Source organism: Vipera ursinii (genome assembly GCF_947247035.1).
Source record: "Vipera ursinii genome assembly, chromosome: 1".
NCBI classification, from domain to species: Eukaryota; Metazoa; Chordata; class Lepidosauria; order Squamata; family Viperidae; genus Vipera; species Vipera ursinii.
In genome coordinates this window covers 271438624-271456639 of record NC_139512.1, presented here as the reverse complement: position 1 = coordinate 271456639, position 18016 = coordinate 271438624, and the positions used below count along the sequence as shown (strand labels likewise).

General features: G+C 39.1%; 1 protein-coding gene across 1 annotated transcript in view; it reads right to left on the bottom strand.

Annotated features, from left to right (window-relative positions):
- The window catches only part of ADGB (androglobin), a gene marked incomplete at its 5' end in the record, with an annotated part of 93777 nt that overhangs the window by 49262 nt on the left and 26499 nt on the right, over positions 1-18016 (bottom strand). The window contains 3 exons of the mRNA XM_083348724.1: positions 3093-3138; positions 12289-12418; positions 15188-15278. Coding sequence (XP_083204850.1) covers positions 3093-3138; positions 12289-12418; positions 15188-15278 — 267 coding nt within the window. The remainder of the gene's footprint in view (positions 1-3092; positions 3139-12288; positions 12419-15187; positions 15279-18016) is intronic.

Here is an 18016-nt window from a genome sequence, read left to right as displayed (position 1 = left end):
AGAGTACAAATTCAAAACTCAAGTGGTACAAGCTGACTAAAAAATGTTCATCTGAAAATATGAACAGCCTAATATGAGACAGATGTATTTCTATCTTTTGACAGAATAAAATTACATTTTCAAGAATTCCAGAGTTTCAAGCACGAACAAAATATGCCAAATTCCATAGCAGTTAGTGCAAGTTTTTAAGCTATGCTTCTTTAACATTTGATTTAAATGTCTACTATGTTGTTGTTTTAATTCAGAAAGTGGTGGAATTTACAGAAACACTAAGCTTTTATATTATCCATACTAGTTATCCATACTAAAGGTAGAAGTGTTTTTTGTGTAAAGTATAAGGAAGAAGTATTTGTACACTACTACTTGAATGAGATGAAGCTCATTGTGATTGTTGTGATTGATGTATATGGACTGAATTTATTAATTTTTTGACTATAATCAGTCAATCAGGAATTCTAGTTATTGTACCTCACTAAAAACTATCACATAATTGCTTAAAAGAAAAAAAATGAGTTACAGTTAGCTGAAACCATGTCATGGAACAAATGTTAAAATATCTCTACATTCATGATTTCTCCAAATTATACAGGGATTGGGCCAAGTAATAGTGATTAAATCTCAAGTGACTTAAGTGCAGATTTGTCAATCACTGAATCCAATATTTATTTTTCCTATTATTGCAAATTATGTAAATGATAAAGTTACCATCTCTCCTATTTCCAGAGTATCAAAATTCTAGATAAGCAGAACTGGAGTCTAAATAAGGCTGAAAATTTAAAAAAACAGAGAAGATGTAGGTACACTTGCTTCACCCCAGAGCAGGGGTCAGCAACCTGAAACAGTGAAAGAGCCACTCAGAACCGGTTCCCTCACAAAAGGAAAAACTGGGAGCCACAAAAAATGTGTGCACATGCGCGTACATGCGTAGAACAGGGTTTGAGTGGAGCCAAGGCAAATATACCCTGCATATTTGAATTGGTTGAACTTTTTTAGTCCCACTTTTTTTTTGGACTGCACATGGCAGAGGACTGGGAGCCACAGGAGACGGCTGAAAGAGCCGCATGTGGCTCCGGAGCCGCGGGTTGCAGACCTTTGCCCCAGAGAAACAAAAATCTGTTTTGAATTACAATATTCGGTCTTTTCCTTGGCATCCCCCAGGTGAAACATTAATATCCAACACTATAAATAATATTGATAGAATGTTCACTTTTTTTCTTGTTTATAAGAAACTTTTTCCTTCATTAGAAATTCTTTTTTTCTTTACTTTTTTTTTAACCAGAAAGTCTTTATTTAAATATCCCTGTTGTGACTGGGTAATGGACTTTTCTCAGTTTTGGGTAGAATACCCAGGACAGCACTCCTCTAAGATATCTAAATAACAGAATAGTAAGAAACTATTATATAAAAATCATTGTATTGAAATTATATTTGAAATTTAGTAGTCCGTATGGTTGTGTCTAACTTATCCTTTCTTTCCTATAATATGGTATTTTTTCATTGCAATTTTTATGTAGCATAGAACTCTGGACATCAAGTGAAATGGTTTGGTACTTATGGAATTTCTGCTTTCACATGCTTGCTTTCATTTGTTTGTGAATTCCACTTCACTTTATTTGGCTACTGCTCCAATCTGAACAGCTTATAGGTCTAACATATGCAAGCATGATTAAAACAATTGAAACTGAAATTAAACAAGAGATCAATTTACAACAACATCCATTCCACATGCAAGGAAACAATAGAATAGAAAAGGATAGGATAGGATAGGATAAGATAGGATAGGATAGGATAGGATAGGATAGGATAGGATAGGATAGGATAGAATAATAGAGTTGGAAGGGATTTTGGAGGTCCTTCAGCTCAGGCAGGAAACCCTATACTAGGGGTGTCAAACTACTGACCTGTGGGCTGGATGCATCATGATGAAACTGCACCCACCCCATTGCCAGCAATGGGGGGAAAGCTGCGATATGTCACGCGACATCACATGACGTCACAAGTTTGACATGTCTGCCCTATACCATTTCAGAAAAATGGTTGTCCAATCTCTTGTTATAAAAGATACTCTTGCAGGAGGGGACAAGAGCGCACCATATTCACCCCCAAGATCTACTGGAATAGCTAAATTTTAATGGTTGTTATTAATAATTAATGTTTAATATATTCCATCTGTTAAAGTACGCCTTGCATTTTTAAAAAAATATTGCACAGGAAATGGAAGAAAAAAGCAGAAGGAAATGTCTAAGTATTGAGTTAATTTCAAAAAGCACCAAACAATGGTCTGTAGATATACTAATCCAGTGGTGAATTTTCAAACTCAAGGAGCTTTCTCATTTAGTCTCCTGTAGTCATAATAGTTCGTAATTAGCCATGAAGGTGCCAAAGGGACAATAGGGCAGCAATGTGAACCATTTGTTCTTCTTGCTCTCCTTCTGTAGACTCCTGTGTTCAAAGGCTGCTTATGAATTTTGTTTTTAATAATACTAGTAATAATCATTATTAATGATTATTAACATCTAAATAGTGGTCAAAAACTTCACAAGTGTGATCTAATTGCATATCAGCCCTACGGCAGTCTGAAACAGATTGGTTTTCTTAATGTCACCTTGTGAGCGCACTGCAGAGGTAAAATTGGGAATGCAGAATTTGCCAATGGTTACATTGTGATACTTAAGAAAAACTTTATACAACAGCAGGAAACTGCAATTCTGTCCTCAAATATGTTCTTTGAACCTTTTGGTAGTCTGCTTTTAATATCAGCAGCTGACATCTAACATTCTGCTACAGGACTTCCAATCATACAATAGAGCATATTTTACATCTTCTCTTCTCTTCTCATGCTTGCTTAAATTTGTTCCAAAGATCCCAGTTTGCTGATAAATGGATAATAATGAGTTTCATCAAATGGATCCTTTTTCATCAGCGGCATTTAATATATTTTTATACTGTTTTTCTGTGCAATTGTTGCAATAATTTTGGTTTTTCCCATTTTAATTATTTAGATGAGACTAAGGTAAATAAAATGGATGTAAAATTATGTGGTTTTTTTCATTTTTAAACTAAGAGACTATATTACAACACAGCGAGCTTACCTTTAGTGGATCCTTCAACAATGTGTTGTGGAACTACACCGGATTCCTGTAGAGTAGAAACACATATTTAAAGTAACTTTATTATAGCAATACAAATAACCATGTGACATTATTCAAGAAGTTACAAGATATTTACCTGTGAGTATCTCCAATGCAAAGGTGCTTTTTCAAAAGGCAACTGGAATTTCTTAGTTTTTCCCTTGAATACGTTTCACTTCTCATCCAAGAAACTGCTTCAGTTCTGCTTGAAATTTATTGGATGAGAAGCAAAATGTTTTCAAGGAAAAAAAGAAAAAGAAAGTCCAGTTGCCTTTTGAAAAAGCACCTTTGGGACAACCATGTCCTAAATCAGACATGTCAAACACAAGGCCCAGGGGCCGGATCCGGCCCGCGAAGTGGTTTCATGTGGCCCACAAAGCCATCCTGGAAACAGTGAGGGAATGGCCCCCACTGCCTTGGCCCTGGCCCAGAGACCCTCCTTCTGCCAGAGACCCTCAGATCTGTCCCACTCCTGCCCAGGCCCCCATAGGCACCCTTGATGCGAACAATGTAGAGCTGGCCATGCCCACCCAGTAGGCCATATGCACTCTAGCCACGCCTGCCCAGTAGGCCACGCCCACCCTGGCCATACCCACCCGGCCCCTTGAGGGCAACCGCAATGCTGATGCGGCCCTCAATGAAATTGAGTTTGACATCCCTGTCCTAAATAATTGAGAATCTCCATAGGCATGTTCCAATTCAATTATTTCTGGTTCTCTCTTTTGTTAATGCCAGAACTCGCTAACATTAAAGAAACATTTATTTATGATTTTTGCTGAATAAGATTTATTAAGGAAAGGGTTAATCTGATCACACAAAAATTTCAGTGAGCTATTCTTAATATTGTTTACAGAACTCCTAGCCTCATTATCAGTGTGAGAATCAACTCATTAATTAGATAAGATTCTCATAATGATGAAGCATTCTAAATACTTTTATTATATGTAAGAAAAGTTGAATCATTTGTATAACTTGATCAATTTAATACAATCTAGTAAAAGCAACTTCATATGGATTTGCAAAAAAAAAACCCAACCCAGAGCACTATCAAATCTCGATAGATTTTTGTATATGATTATTGGTATGCTGTCCTTGTCAAGTCAAAAGATAAGTAGACTTCTCCTAGCATGTTTATATTATACCATTATTTGTAATTTGAAATTTTGAATTGGCAATATTTTGAAAACTGAATATATAGGAAATAAGAAATGATCACTCACAACCTTCTTTATACAATACACAATTGGTTTCATCTTGTCATCCACAGTTTTCTCTATATTTGTGATACTATTAAATGGGAACACCAGGACTTTGGGATACACTGACATTCTTCCTTGTCTACCATCAGAGAACTTAGTCACTTAATTTGATACCAACAACTAGTAATGATTCTGTCCTCAAATTCCATCTCAATACTGATTTTGAACTGTACGCTTATATATAGTCTAATTTTGGGATTTTCCTAATCCTTTCTTATTGTTTTGATTGAGACAACTTTCATAAGAAAAAGTTCTAATGAACTAAAAAACATTAATAAATTAAAATAATTCTTTTGCATTTTGTACTGGTCTTATCATAAACCACTTTGATTTTTTATAATAGTTTTGTTAGAAATTACAGTTAAAAGATAAAGCACTAATACAAATTAAAAACATGAGTAAAAAAATTAGAAATTGCAGAAAATACAAAAGAAATAAAAAAGAAAAAAGAAAGTATGTAAAGACATAACTTCCTCTTCATTACAACAAGCATAAACAATTTTAGTAACTTATCACCTTCTTTTAAAATACAACAAATGCTCTTATCTCCCGATATCTCATCTCCTAACTATAAAGAAAAATCTTACAGACTCATCATTCTTTCCTGGTCAACAAAAGTCCATGAAAGTTTATCAGAGATGACTACTTATCTACTTTAACCTTGATCAAATAAACCAAATTTATATTCCTCCCCTATACTTTTAACAATCTTGTTTTTTAATCACATTAATAATACCCAGGAGCTAGATTTCTTTACTTTTTTGTCCCTTCTCGGAAAACCCTTCAAAACCCTAACAGATCTCTTTTGTATAGATCTCTTTTATAAATCCAGTATAGGAAAGTTATCCAAAGTACTCTTGTGGTTTGTTATTTGTAAGCTTTTTTAATTATTAACACATCAATTGGTTTAATTTGTATATGCAGTATATCACTTTTTTCATATTATTTTTGTAGTTCATCATTTCTAAGTCCACATTCAAAGCAATGTCAGTCTTGTCCAGTAAAACCACTTCATCTGCTATAACTGCTATAACTATAACCCACTGCTCTAGTATCTAACTCTTAAAGTCCCATCCTATCATATTTTTTTCTTTAAGACAGAGGTCCCCAACCTTTTGGACACCAGGGACCGGTTCCGTGGAGAGAGGTTTTTCCGCAGACCGGAGGGTGTGTGGTTTTGTGTGCTGCCTGCATCTTGTGGATGGGGCTTTGCTTGTTTGTGCGGCCCAGTTGCTGGCATGCCACAGCCCGGTACTGGTCCACGGGCCAGGGGTTGGGGACCTCTGCCTTAAGGAATCCAAAGGATAGTAATTTCCTATGGGAAGGATTCTTACAATAATTTTCTTCTTTCAAATCCATCTGGACCTTTTGCTGTTTATTTCAAAAAAAAAATTCTGGATTCTTTAACTTGTACTTGAAAATTATTTTGCTAAGGAGAAAGAGACTTGCCCAGTGAATGTGATAAAAGCTTGTTATTCCAAAGGTTAACAGTTTAAAAGCAATTTTAAAAAAATGTGATTAAGAAATGAGGTTCCAGAGTACATGTCTCCTTTCTCCAGAGAGATTTTGTTGAGTGGCAATTGAGCATCTGGCTGCCACTCTCTGCCATAATGCCATCCCTGCTCCTTCAGGGATATTTAGCTCCAGTTTGTGACAGTTTGTGACAGTAAGCAGCACTGTCTGCATAAAGGAGGCTCATTTTGGCTAATTTAGGAGAATGACTTCTTTTTCTTTTCTCAAGCTATCAATAAATCATTTAAATCAATATATAAAAACAAGAGTAGTAAGAAAAATCCTTGCCAAGCTCCTTTTTAACATATATCAAAGCTGTCAGATTTCCTGCAAGATTGCAGCATATATTTGAATGGAAACTGATTTTGTATTGAACTCTCCATTTTTAATGGTTGTAATTAAGTTCGGAATTTGCCTCTGAAAAAGAAATCAAATTTAGATTTCAACTAGAGAAGCTATTAATATTTTAATTCAATAACTGATAGTGGTAAGAGCTTTCATATGCGCTAATAAACTGAGACTTAATCTCAACAATGTGTTTACACATAAATTACACATAAATTCTGTATGCTCTAGATTCAGCTTTGTACTTGGAGGCACAATATGAACAGTAAAACTATACAAATCACTGCTTTGAAACTACTATAGTATTCTAAGACAAATCCCATTGGAAAGAAGTTCAAAGTCTGTTTCAAAGTTCAAATAGATTCAGTTTTGCCAATTTGAGAAATGTAGTCACCTGGATGCTGTAATCAGAAGCTTGAAGAGATACTTATTGTTTTACATAGTCTCTTTTAGAACAGTTTGGATATCTATAATCTGTAATATCTTCTGTCAGATTAGCAAAAATGTTTAAAAATATGTCTAGTAAATGCTGGAAATGTAATCAAAATCCTGGTACATATTATCACCTGTGGTGCACATGTGTTAAAGCAAACAAATTTTGGACAAAAATACATACTTGGTTAGAAAAGATGTTAGGGGAAACACATAGATTTTAAACCTGATTTTTTTTATTAGGTATAATTCCAGAAAAAATTGATAAACAAAGTGTATATGTATTAACAGCAGCAAGGATTATATTTGCTCAGCACTGGAAAAATGAAAAAAAACACTATTGGATGAAGAGATAATCAAGAAAATACTGGACTGTGCTGAAATGGATAGACTCACATTGAGAATCAAAGAAAAAGAAGACACAGAATATTTTCAAACATGGAACTTATTTTATCAATGGCTGGAGAAATGGGATAGAGAGTAAGAACTTAACTTGTATTACTAAGCAAAACAAATCAACCCAGACAACACGTTGTTCATTAAGCATAATGAATCGTAATAATAGAAAATTAATAAAACACTTAAAAAAACAGTTTTATCTTTGTACATGCCATCAAGGAGAGTGCCATTTGAATCTCTGGGGGAATAGATTATTACACAGGATGAAACTATAATTAGAAAAAATGTTTTTTGTGTCTCTGATCCTAATCTCATAGAAGTGAGGGCTCCTCAGCATTTTACTTAAGAACTGACTAAGAAGATGTTTCTGGAAATACCACAGTCACAACTAGAGCTGAGAGACAGTAGGTATTTTCAGCAAACAGTAACTCCATCTTGCAGGGATTGTTCTTTGGCTTGCTGCTTTTAATTTAGTCTCTCAGAGTCTTCAGATACCAGACTGACTTCCATAGGATCTCCAGACTACCTCCCAGTGGAGATGCATACTGATGAGACTTCAGACCAAATTGGCAAATTTACTTCTTACAGGAGGCTTCCCAGGAATGTTTAAAAACATGAGAAATAGAAAGGTGAACCCTGTCCCATCATATATCACCAGACCGATCTCTCCTTTTCCTCCACTTTAGCTTTTAGAAATAAAAGCTAAAATAAACAAGCAAAAAATAAATGGCAAGAGAACACCTGTCTGATCTCGATGAACATAAATCACCAGGACCTGATGGACTACACCCCAGAGTTCTGAAGGAGCTGGCAGATGTCATCTCAGAACCACTGGACCATATCTTTCAAAAATCCAGGGGGAACCAGGGAACTACCAGAGGATTGGAAAAGAGCTGATGTGGTTCCCATCTTCAAAAAAAGAAGAAAGAAAAAAAAAACCAGACTCAGGAAACTACAGACCAATCAGCCTAACATCAATACCTGGGAAGATACTGGAAAAGATAATTAAAAAAAACAGATCTGCGAACATCTAGAAACAAAGAAAGTCCTACGGGAATAGGGTGGTATATAAATTTAAATAAATAAATAAATAAATAAATAAATAAATAAATAAATAAATAAATAAATAAATAAATAGAAGCTAGCACAGGTTTGTTAGAAACAGGTCATGCCAAACCAATGTTATCTTGTTCTTTGATTAGGTGACTAAATTGGTGGCCCAGTGGAATGCTGTGGACGTGGTATACTTGGACTTCACCAAGGCATTCGACAAAGTAGACCACAACCTAACTTCTTGGAAAGCTTAAAAAAAAAGTGAGATAGACAGTATCACCATCAGATGGATTTTTAACTGGCTGACAAACTGCAATCCAAGAGTAGTCCTTAATGGTACTATGGATGGAAGTAAGCAGTGGGGTACCACAAGATTCTGTTGTAGGCCCAGTACTCTTCAACATCTTCACAAATGACCTAGATGAGGGAATAGAAGGGGAACTTGTCAAATTTGCAGATGACACTCAACTGGCAGGAATAGCCAACAACCTGGACAATAGGCTCAAGATCCAGAGGGAACTTGACAGTGGGCCCTATCTAACAAAATGAAATTCAACATAGAGAAAAGTAAAGTCTTACACTTAGGCAAGAAAAATCAAAAGAACGCATACAGATTGGGTGAAACCAGGCTTAATAGCAGCAACTGTGAGAGGGATCTTGGAGCCCTAGTGGACAATCAATTAAATATGGGCCAACAGTGTGCGGTAGCAGCCAAAAAAGCCAGTGCATTCCTAAATTGCATTAAAAGAGGGATTCAAGATCACATGAGGTACTAATACCACTCTATAAAGCCTTAGTAAGACCACGCCTAGAATGCTGCAATCAATTTGGGTCTCTACATTATAAAAAAGATGTTGAGACTTTGGAGAGAATGCAGAGGAAAGCAACAAAGATGATTAGGGGACTGGAGACTAAAATATATGAAGAACGGTTACAGGAACTGGGCATGGCTAGTCCAGTGAAGAGAAGGACCAGGGGAGACATGATAGCAGTGTTCCAATATCTGAGGGGCTGTCACAGAAAGGAGGGAGTCAACCTATTTTCCAAAGCACCTGAAGGCCAGACAAGGAATAAAAGATGGAAACCGATCAAGGAGATATTCAACCTGGAAATAAGGAGAAATTTCCTGACAGTGAGAACAATTAACCAATGGAACAGACTGACTTCAGATATTGTTGGTGCTTCATCACTGGAGGCTTTCAAGAAGAGACTGGACTGCCATTTGTCAGAAATAGTGTAGAGCAGGGGTGTCAAACTGCCGGCCCACGGGCCGGGCATGTCATCCAGAAGCCGCACCCACCCCATTGCCAACAATGGCAAAACCATCCCAATACATTGCGCGACATCACGTGACGTTGCACGTTTGACATGTCTGGTGTAGAGACTCCTACTTGGGCAGGGGGGTTGGACTAGATGACCTACAACAGGGATGTCAAACTGCCGGCCCATAGGGCAGACACATCATCCAGAAGTCGCGCCCACCCCATTGCCGGCAATGGCAAAACCGTCCCGATACATTGCGCAAGGTCACGTGACATCGCGAGTTTGACATGTCTGACCTGCAAGGTCCCTTCCAACTCTGTTGTTCTATTCAATTATTGAATGGGACTGTCCATTCCAGAAGGAGTGAAAACACCAAATTTCAACTTTTATAAGGAGCCCATAAAAATGTGATAATTATTTAATGGTAATAAAGGCTACTGACAGAAAATACCAGGAAGAATCGTCCCCAGTCAAGTCTTAATTAAAGTTATCAGCTACAACAATCATCCAGGGCCTAAAACATACTGAAAGTTAGTCAGGGAAGCTATTTCTTCTAACTGTAATCTCACCACTTTCTCAACAATATTTCCTAAAAGTGGAAAGTTAAAAACTTAGTGAAAATGGTCCAAAATAGACTGGAACCATAAAAGTTTTTTTTCACAAGGAATAAATTTCTTTGACTGTTACTTAAAATGTTATTTTCAGGACAACCAACATTACTCCTTCCCTTTGTGAGACATTGACCCGCTCTCCAATCCAGTTGATCATGCCCAGTCAGCTTCCTAAAAGAGTCAGATGGGGTAAGGATACACTTTACAAGGGGTGGAGCTAATATTGCCGTACAGTTTTATATATCCACATTCTCATAACTTACCTAATCAAAATTATTCCCAGATAATCTCTTAGGACTTTAGCTCAGTTATCTTTTTACACTCTGCCCATGTGGAATGTAGACTAGATTATAACTGAACAACTGTATTAGTGAAATGTTAGTCAAATGTTGCACAAGTAGCCTCAGATGAGATCTTCTTGCCCCACATTCTTTATAAGGGAGGAGCTCAACCTGAATAGGGCCAATAGGTCAGCTGTTGCAGTAAGAACAGAAAAATAGATTGCTTGCTGCCTGTATTGCCATGGTGGTAGACTCAAGCATGAGGTCTCTTTGTGTTTTGTGAAATTTACTTTAGGTCTTTCTCTCCCATTGCTCTATATGTCTCTTCAATTGTTTCATTCCTTGAAAATCCTTGATAAGTCAAAAAGCAAGCAAGGATTTAAAAACCAATACCTGGTCACTGCTCTGTTGTAAAGTTTGTCTACGTATTCAGAGGAATTGACTCCAGATTGTAAGGGAAATCCCCAGTGACTCATGAGAATTGATCTGGATCAATGAGGCATTGGGGTAAACTATCTTAAGTAGATCCTTCCACTCTGTGGGGGTTGGCATGACTCATCTGGATATTTCCTTGCATTAGACTTTAGCTAAATATAAATGTATAAAGATATGTAAAATAAACATAATGTCTACTTATAAAAGGTAAAGGTTCCCCCGCACATGCGTGCTAGTCGTTTCTGACTCTAGGGGCCGGTGCTCATCTCCGTTTCAAAGCCGAAGAGCCAGCGCTTGTCCGAGGACGTCTCCGTGGTCATGTGGCCGGCATGACTAGACACCAAAGGCGCACGGAACGCTGTTACCTTCCCACCGTAGTGGTCCCTATTTTTCTACTTGCATTTTTACGTGCTTTCGAACTGCTAGGTTGGCAGAAGCTGGGACAAGTAACAGGCGCTCACTCTGTTACGCGGCACTCAGGATTTGACCCGCCAAACTGCCGCCCATCTGATCAACAAGCTCAGCGTCCTAACCCACTGAGCCACCGCGTCCCTTAATGTCTACTTATATTAATATATAAATAAATATACATAGTGTTCTATATGGAGCTGCCTCTGGAAAATTTGGGATTTTCAATTGGTGCAAAATATAGCTGCATGAGGGGATGCGGTGGCTCAGTGGGTTAGGACGCTGAGCTTGTCGATCAGATGGTTGGCAGTTTGGCGGGTCGAATCCCGAGTGCCACATAGCAGAGTGAGCGCCTGTTACTTGTCCCAGCTTCTGCCAACCTAGCAGTTCGAAAGCACGTAAAAATGCAAGTAGAAAAATAGGGACCACTACGGTGGGAAGCTAACAGCATTCCGTGTGCCTTTGGCGTCTAGTCATGCCAGCCACATGACCACGGAGACGTCCTCGGACAAGCGCTGGCTCTTCGGCTTTGAAACGGAGAGGAGCACTGGCCCCTAGAGTTGGAAACGACTAGCAAGCATGTGCGGGGGAACCTTTACCTTTACCTTTATGGCTGCATGGGTAATAAATAAATTGTGCTGGTATGACACACGTAATACTGCTACTCCGTGAGGTGCAATGGCTGCCAATGTGTTTCTGAGTACAATTCAAGATGCAGTTCGTGGCTTGAGACTAGGAAAAACTGTCATTTCCCAAGAGCTTCTACTCATCCAACAGATTGGGCATGCTGCAGATCCCATCACTCAGTGTCAACTGGTGGAAACTAGAAGACAGGCTTTTTAACCCCTGCCCTATGGAATATTCTCCACTTGGCGATTAGACCCTTCTTGGCCTTTTGCAAAGCTTTAAAAATTTGGCAATGTATCCAGGCCTGAGGCTCTAAATGTGTTAAGGGCCCCACAAGTTGGCTTTTACTATTAGTTGATTAATCATCACGACTACTGTTTATAGTTATTTATTTTGTGGGTGTTTTTATTGTTTTAAAATTTTAGAATTGTAAGCCACTCAGATCACTTGATTGAATTGGGCAGCTATAGAAATTGGATGGATGGATGGATAAATATATAAATACTAAATAAATAAATAATAAAAACTTAACCTGAGAGTTTTCTTCTAAACTGAGATTCGTATCTCCAGAACTGTCAAACAGGCTTTCATCACTTTCAGTGACACAAGGAAGGCTGGATGCTGGAAGAGATCCCTTTTTAAAAGTGGATGGTGGAAAGTGGCTAAGGAAATACAAATAAACATTTCTCTTAAAAATAAAAGCAAGCTAAATCCTTCCTAATTTTGATACATGTATCACCATTTCCAGGTACCCTGAAATCTTTATTTCTCTATTGAATAGCTGCTTTGGAATATAGATCAAATAATATAAACCAAATAAATAAATATTTATGTACGCATCCTGGAAATTGCTTTCAAATTCTAGTCTTCAAACACACATACACACGCAAGCCTTTTTCTGTGGCAACAACTCTGTATTTGTTAATTCCCCGTCCCCCATTCACTTAGCTCCTCAGGTTAAACCAACCAGTTCATATGAATTGCTATGCATCTGGCAAGACGTACATCCCACAATCAATGAAATTTCAAATCAATGAAGATTTGAAGTGATATTTCTATTTATACATTATCTGGTCCACGGTACATAAAGTATAACAGAAGAATATAGCACATAATATTAAAAGGCCCTCAAATATTAAAACATTCTGAATACAATTAACTGCAGAAATAATGTTCTACTCTGCTTCAAAAATATCCATCAATATCTAATATAATGTCAATCCAAGGGAAGTTTTGATATATGTCATGTTGTATTTCTTTCTTTCTGGAGATACCTTATTGAAAATCAATTATTTGTCAACTCTTAGCAACCACATCGTTTGACCTTTTCAGGATGGTATGTCCTCAACCTGGCCAAGTTTTTCAGAGCTTAACTGAGGCCATCCACTTGCTGTTGATCATTCTCTTCTTTCCTTTCCTTTCAGATTTCCCAGGATTAGAGCCTTCTCTTGACAGCTAGATCTTTGTATAATACTATAATTTGAGCTTGATCATTTATACATCAAATGAGAGCTCTGGATGGATTTGTTTTATGATCCATTTGTTTTCTTGGCTTTCCATGGCATTCTCAAGAGTTTTCAACACCAACATTTAAAAAGGTCAATATTCTTTGAATCCAATTATCAGAGGGAAAACCACTGCCTGATTAGTAGAGGTAGAACTCAATTTATGAACACAATTGAGCCCACAATTTCTGGTGCTAAGCGAGACAGTCGTCAAGTGAATTTTGCTCCATTTTACGATCTTTCTTGCCACAGTTGTTAAGTGAATCACTGCAGTTGTTAAGTTAATAACACAGTTGTTAAATGAATCTGGCTTCCCCATTGACGTTGCTTGTTGGAAGGTTGCAAAAGGGGATCATGTGATTGCAGGACATTGCAACCATCATAAATATAAATCAGTTGCCAAGTATGTGAATTTTGACCACATGACCCATGGGGATGCTGCAATATTCGTAAGTGTGAAAAAGCGTCACAAGTCATTTTTTTCAGTGCTGTTGGAACTATGAACAGCCACTAAATGATCTGTTGTAAGTCGAGGATTACCTGGATTGATCTTTGTAGGTATACAGTATACGTGTCACAGCATCCGGCTATCTGTTCCAAGGATTTCATTGCTATCCTATCAAGTACTGGTGTGTAGCATATTTCTTGACAGATGGTTTCTTTATTGTTGACAGTAAGTCCTAAAAGGCAGAAGCTATCTACCATTTAAATATTTTTGTCAATTCTAAGGTTAGTTGCTGTACCTGTTATCATTCATATGGTCTTCTTTAATCTTAGTCCTATTTCTCCACTGTGTTCCTTTACTGGGATTACTAGAGCCTGCAGATCATTTGTATTTTTCCAGCCAATAGTGTATTATTGAAAAATACATTTTTAAAATGAGAAGCCCTGGTGGCATAGTGGTTAGAATGCAGCATTGCAGGTTAACTCTGTCCACAGCCTGGAGTTCAATCCTGATGGGCTCAAACTTGACTCAACCTTTCATCCTTCCGAGGTTGGTAAAATGAGGACCCAGATTGCTGGGCACAATATGCTAACATTATAAACCACCAGAGAGTGCTCTAAAGCACCATGGGGCGGTATACAAGTCTATTGCTATTGCTAAAAAATGAAAAATAATATTAATATGTAACAGAAATTTAAAAGTTCCATATATATAAGCTGCTATAATAACATTCCATTTTTTTAAAAAGTATACTCATGATATTTGGACAGCATTATGTTGTTATACTGAAATAAAACTGAAACATAACATTATTTCAACCACGTTTCAGTGTTTCGGAAACCTAGAAAATTTTACATTTACACATAAGATTTTTTAAATTTAACTTTTACAATAATTTTTATATTTTTATACTAAAATTACCCTGAAATAGACCTTTTTCATTTCTCTACATCAGGGGTCCTCAACCTGTGGGCCACGGCCAGTAGTGGGCCGTGGCCTCCTAGCCACTGGACAGGCTGGCCAATGCGCGCATGTGTGCATGCACACCCCCCCACTCATGGTAGCACCGTGGCTGCAGCACATGAAAAGGGACACTGCTGCGCTGCATAAAAATGGGACAGCGCTGTGCCTCCAGGGGAAACCAGGATGCCACCACTGTGCTGTAAGTGCAAAAACAGATGGCGCTGTGTCATACAAGAACGGGGCAGGGCTAGCGAGTATCATGCAAGCACTAGCCCCACCCCATTTGTATCACGTTCATGCTCGTGGCCCCGTGTGCGTGCATGCACACATGCGCATGTAAAATGCTTCCCCCTCCCTTTACCTCTGGTCTGCCAACCAAGAAAGGCTGGTGACCGCTGCTCTACATTACTCCCATGCTTCTCAGTGGTATACTATAATTAAAATAATTTTAATTGTATTTATTGCCACCACACAATACTGAGTTATACTCAGTGAAGCCCACTGATTGATCTACTTACGTGTCTCTTGGTATAGGTATAGCAGGAACTCTGAAGTTCAGAAAAGGACTAGCAAGCTCAACAAATTGTTCGGGTTTTTTAATTACAATTTCTGAAAAGAAACAACAACCACTGAAATGCAAGAAATAAACATCCTGTACAAAGACAACAGACTCAGACTTGTTCTCTGGAAGGTCAATACATTTATGATGTTAGGACAGCCATTGCTATTTCATCCAAAAAACAAATATATATTTGCCAAATTAGAATATAGATTTTCATAAATCTCCATACACTAAATTTATATATAGATATTACTGTATATAAGAAATGGTTTCTTTAAATTCATTACAACTATAACGTATAATTAGCATACTGCAAAACATTGTAACATGTCCCCTTCAATCTAGTCTCTTGTTTAGTCTTTTGATGGGTAATTTCAGGACTCTAGATATTTACTATATGACTGTTGTCATTAAACTTTGTTGCATTGGATAACCTTTCAAACGGTCACTAAGCAAAGTGTTGTAAGTTGAGGACTACCTTTATAACATGGGACTAGTGAAGTTAGAGCTGTGTAAACTTACAGATTCAAGTGGAAAGTTGTTACATAAGGACACTGTATTGCGTAACATTTACAGATTCAAGCCAAAGTTCACAAACCTGCTTATATAGTTGAAGTTTTCTTTCAACACCACTTGAACAGGCTAATCTATATAGAATCATCCAATCTTTAAAATTCATTTTTGATGGTGGAAAGAAGACTTCAAGTACAGAAGGGAATTACTCACCTGTCCACTCATTTTAGGAAACCCATTCCAATAACAGGAGCACCTAACTGAACACTATCTGTCATGACTGATTCCAGCTAGCAGTGCAGCAGTTCTGTTCAGAACTAAATGCAATTTTTAAACTGCTTTCAAGGACTATGTAGACAAATTGGAATATTTGTAGAAATTCCATAATTAGATTTTTTCCATCAGAGCCTTTATCATAATACATTACTACTTGAAGTCCATTAATTTTTCTTGCTCTGTATATTACCTAACACACACACAACATATATTTCAAATAGATTTACTATGTGAATCACACATATGGCAGCAATCATGCAAAGTCAAGTGCTTCTCACTTTTGCATGCTTATTTATTTATTTATTTATTTATTAGTTTTTATAAACCGCCCTTCTCCCGAGGGACTCGGGGCGGTGTACAGAGGAAGGAAGGTATACAGATTGAACAATAAAGATAATAAGAAACACTAATGAACACAAACTGGGACCCCAATTAACGCTATCATGCCAGGCCAGCCTGCTGAAACAGGAAAGTTTTTAAGTCGCGACGGAAGGTACGGAGGTCAGGGGCCATCCGGATTTCTGTTGGTAAGGTGTTCCAGAGGGCTGGCGCACCCACTGAGAATGCCCTCCCCCTGGGGGCCACCAGCCGACATTCCTTGAGCGGTGGCACCCTGAGGAGGCCCTCTCTGTGGGAGCGCACAGGACGGTGGGGTGCTGACATCGGCAGAAGGTGCTCCCGAAGGTAGTCCGGACCCATGCCATGTAGGGCTTTGTAAGTCATCGTTAGCACCTTGAACTTCACACGGAAGGCAGCCGGAAGCCAGTGCAGCGCACGGAGGAGAGGTGTGATATGGGAGTATCGGGAGGCTCCCAAGAGTGTCCGTGCCGCCGCACTTTGCACCAGTTGAAGCTTCCGAGTGGATCTCAAGGGCAGCCCCATGTAGAGAGCGTTACAATAGTCTAGGCAAGATGTCACAAGGGCATGGGTGACTGTACGTAAGGAATCCAGGTCCAGATAAGGCCGTAGTTGGCGAATTAGTCGAACCCGGGAGAAGGCCCCCTTGGTCACAGCTCCAATGTGGTCTTCCAGGGAGAGCTGCGAGTCTAGGAGGACACCCAGGTTGCGGGCCCTATCAACAGGGGGAAGTAACTTGTCCCCAATGTTAAGCAGTGGGACGTTCTGAATCTCCTGGCTTCCCGGTACGTACAGCCATTCAGTCTTGTCCGGGTTCAGTTGAAGCCTGTTTCTCCCCATCCATTCCCGGACCGCTTTCAGGCAGCGGGACATCACGTCTAGGGCATCACTGATATTGTTTGGAGTTGAGATAAAAAGCTGGGTGTCATCAGCATACTGATGGTACCCTACTCCAAAACTGCGAATGATCTCACCCAGCGGTTTCATGTAGATGTTGAACAGGAGAGGCGAGAGGACCGACCCCTGAGGGACTCCGCAAGCGAGAGGCCTCGGGGTCGACCTCTGTCCCCCTGTCAGCACCGACTGCGAGCGACCCTGGAGAAAGGAGGAGAACCAACGCAGAACCGTGCCTCCCACTCCCAGTCCCCTGAGGCGTCGCAGCAAGATACCATGGTCGATGGTATCGAAAGCCGCCGAGAGGTCTAATAAGACTAGGACAGAGGAATGGCCCCTGTCCCGGGCTCTCCAGAGATCATTCATCAGAGCGACCAATGCCGTCTCCGTGCTGTAGCCCGGCCTGAAACCCGATTGGTACGGGTCTAGATAAACCGCTTCATCCAGGATCTGAGGAAGTTGGTGCGCCACCACGCTCTCAACAACCTTCGCAAGGAAGCGAAGATTGGAGACTGGACGAAAGTTATTCAAAGAGGATGGGTCCAAGGTGGGCTTCTTGAGGAGAGGTCTCACCACCGCCTCCTTCAAGGCGGTGGGGAAGTGACCCTCACTCAGAGAAGCAGAGATGACCGCTAGGAACCAGCCTCGTGTCGCCTCTCGAGCTGCATAGGCCAGCCAGGAAGGGCACGGGTCCAGTAAGCATGTGGAGGAGCTTAACCTTCTCATAATCCTGTCCACTTCCTTA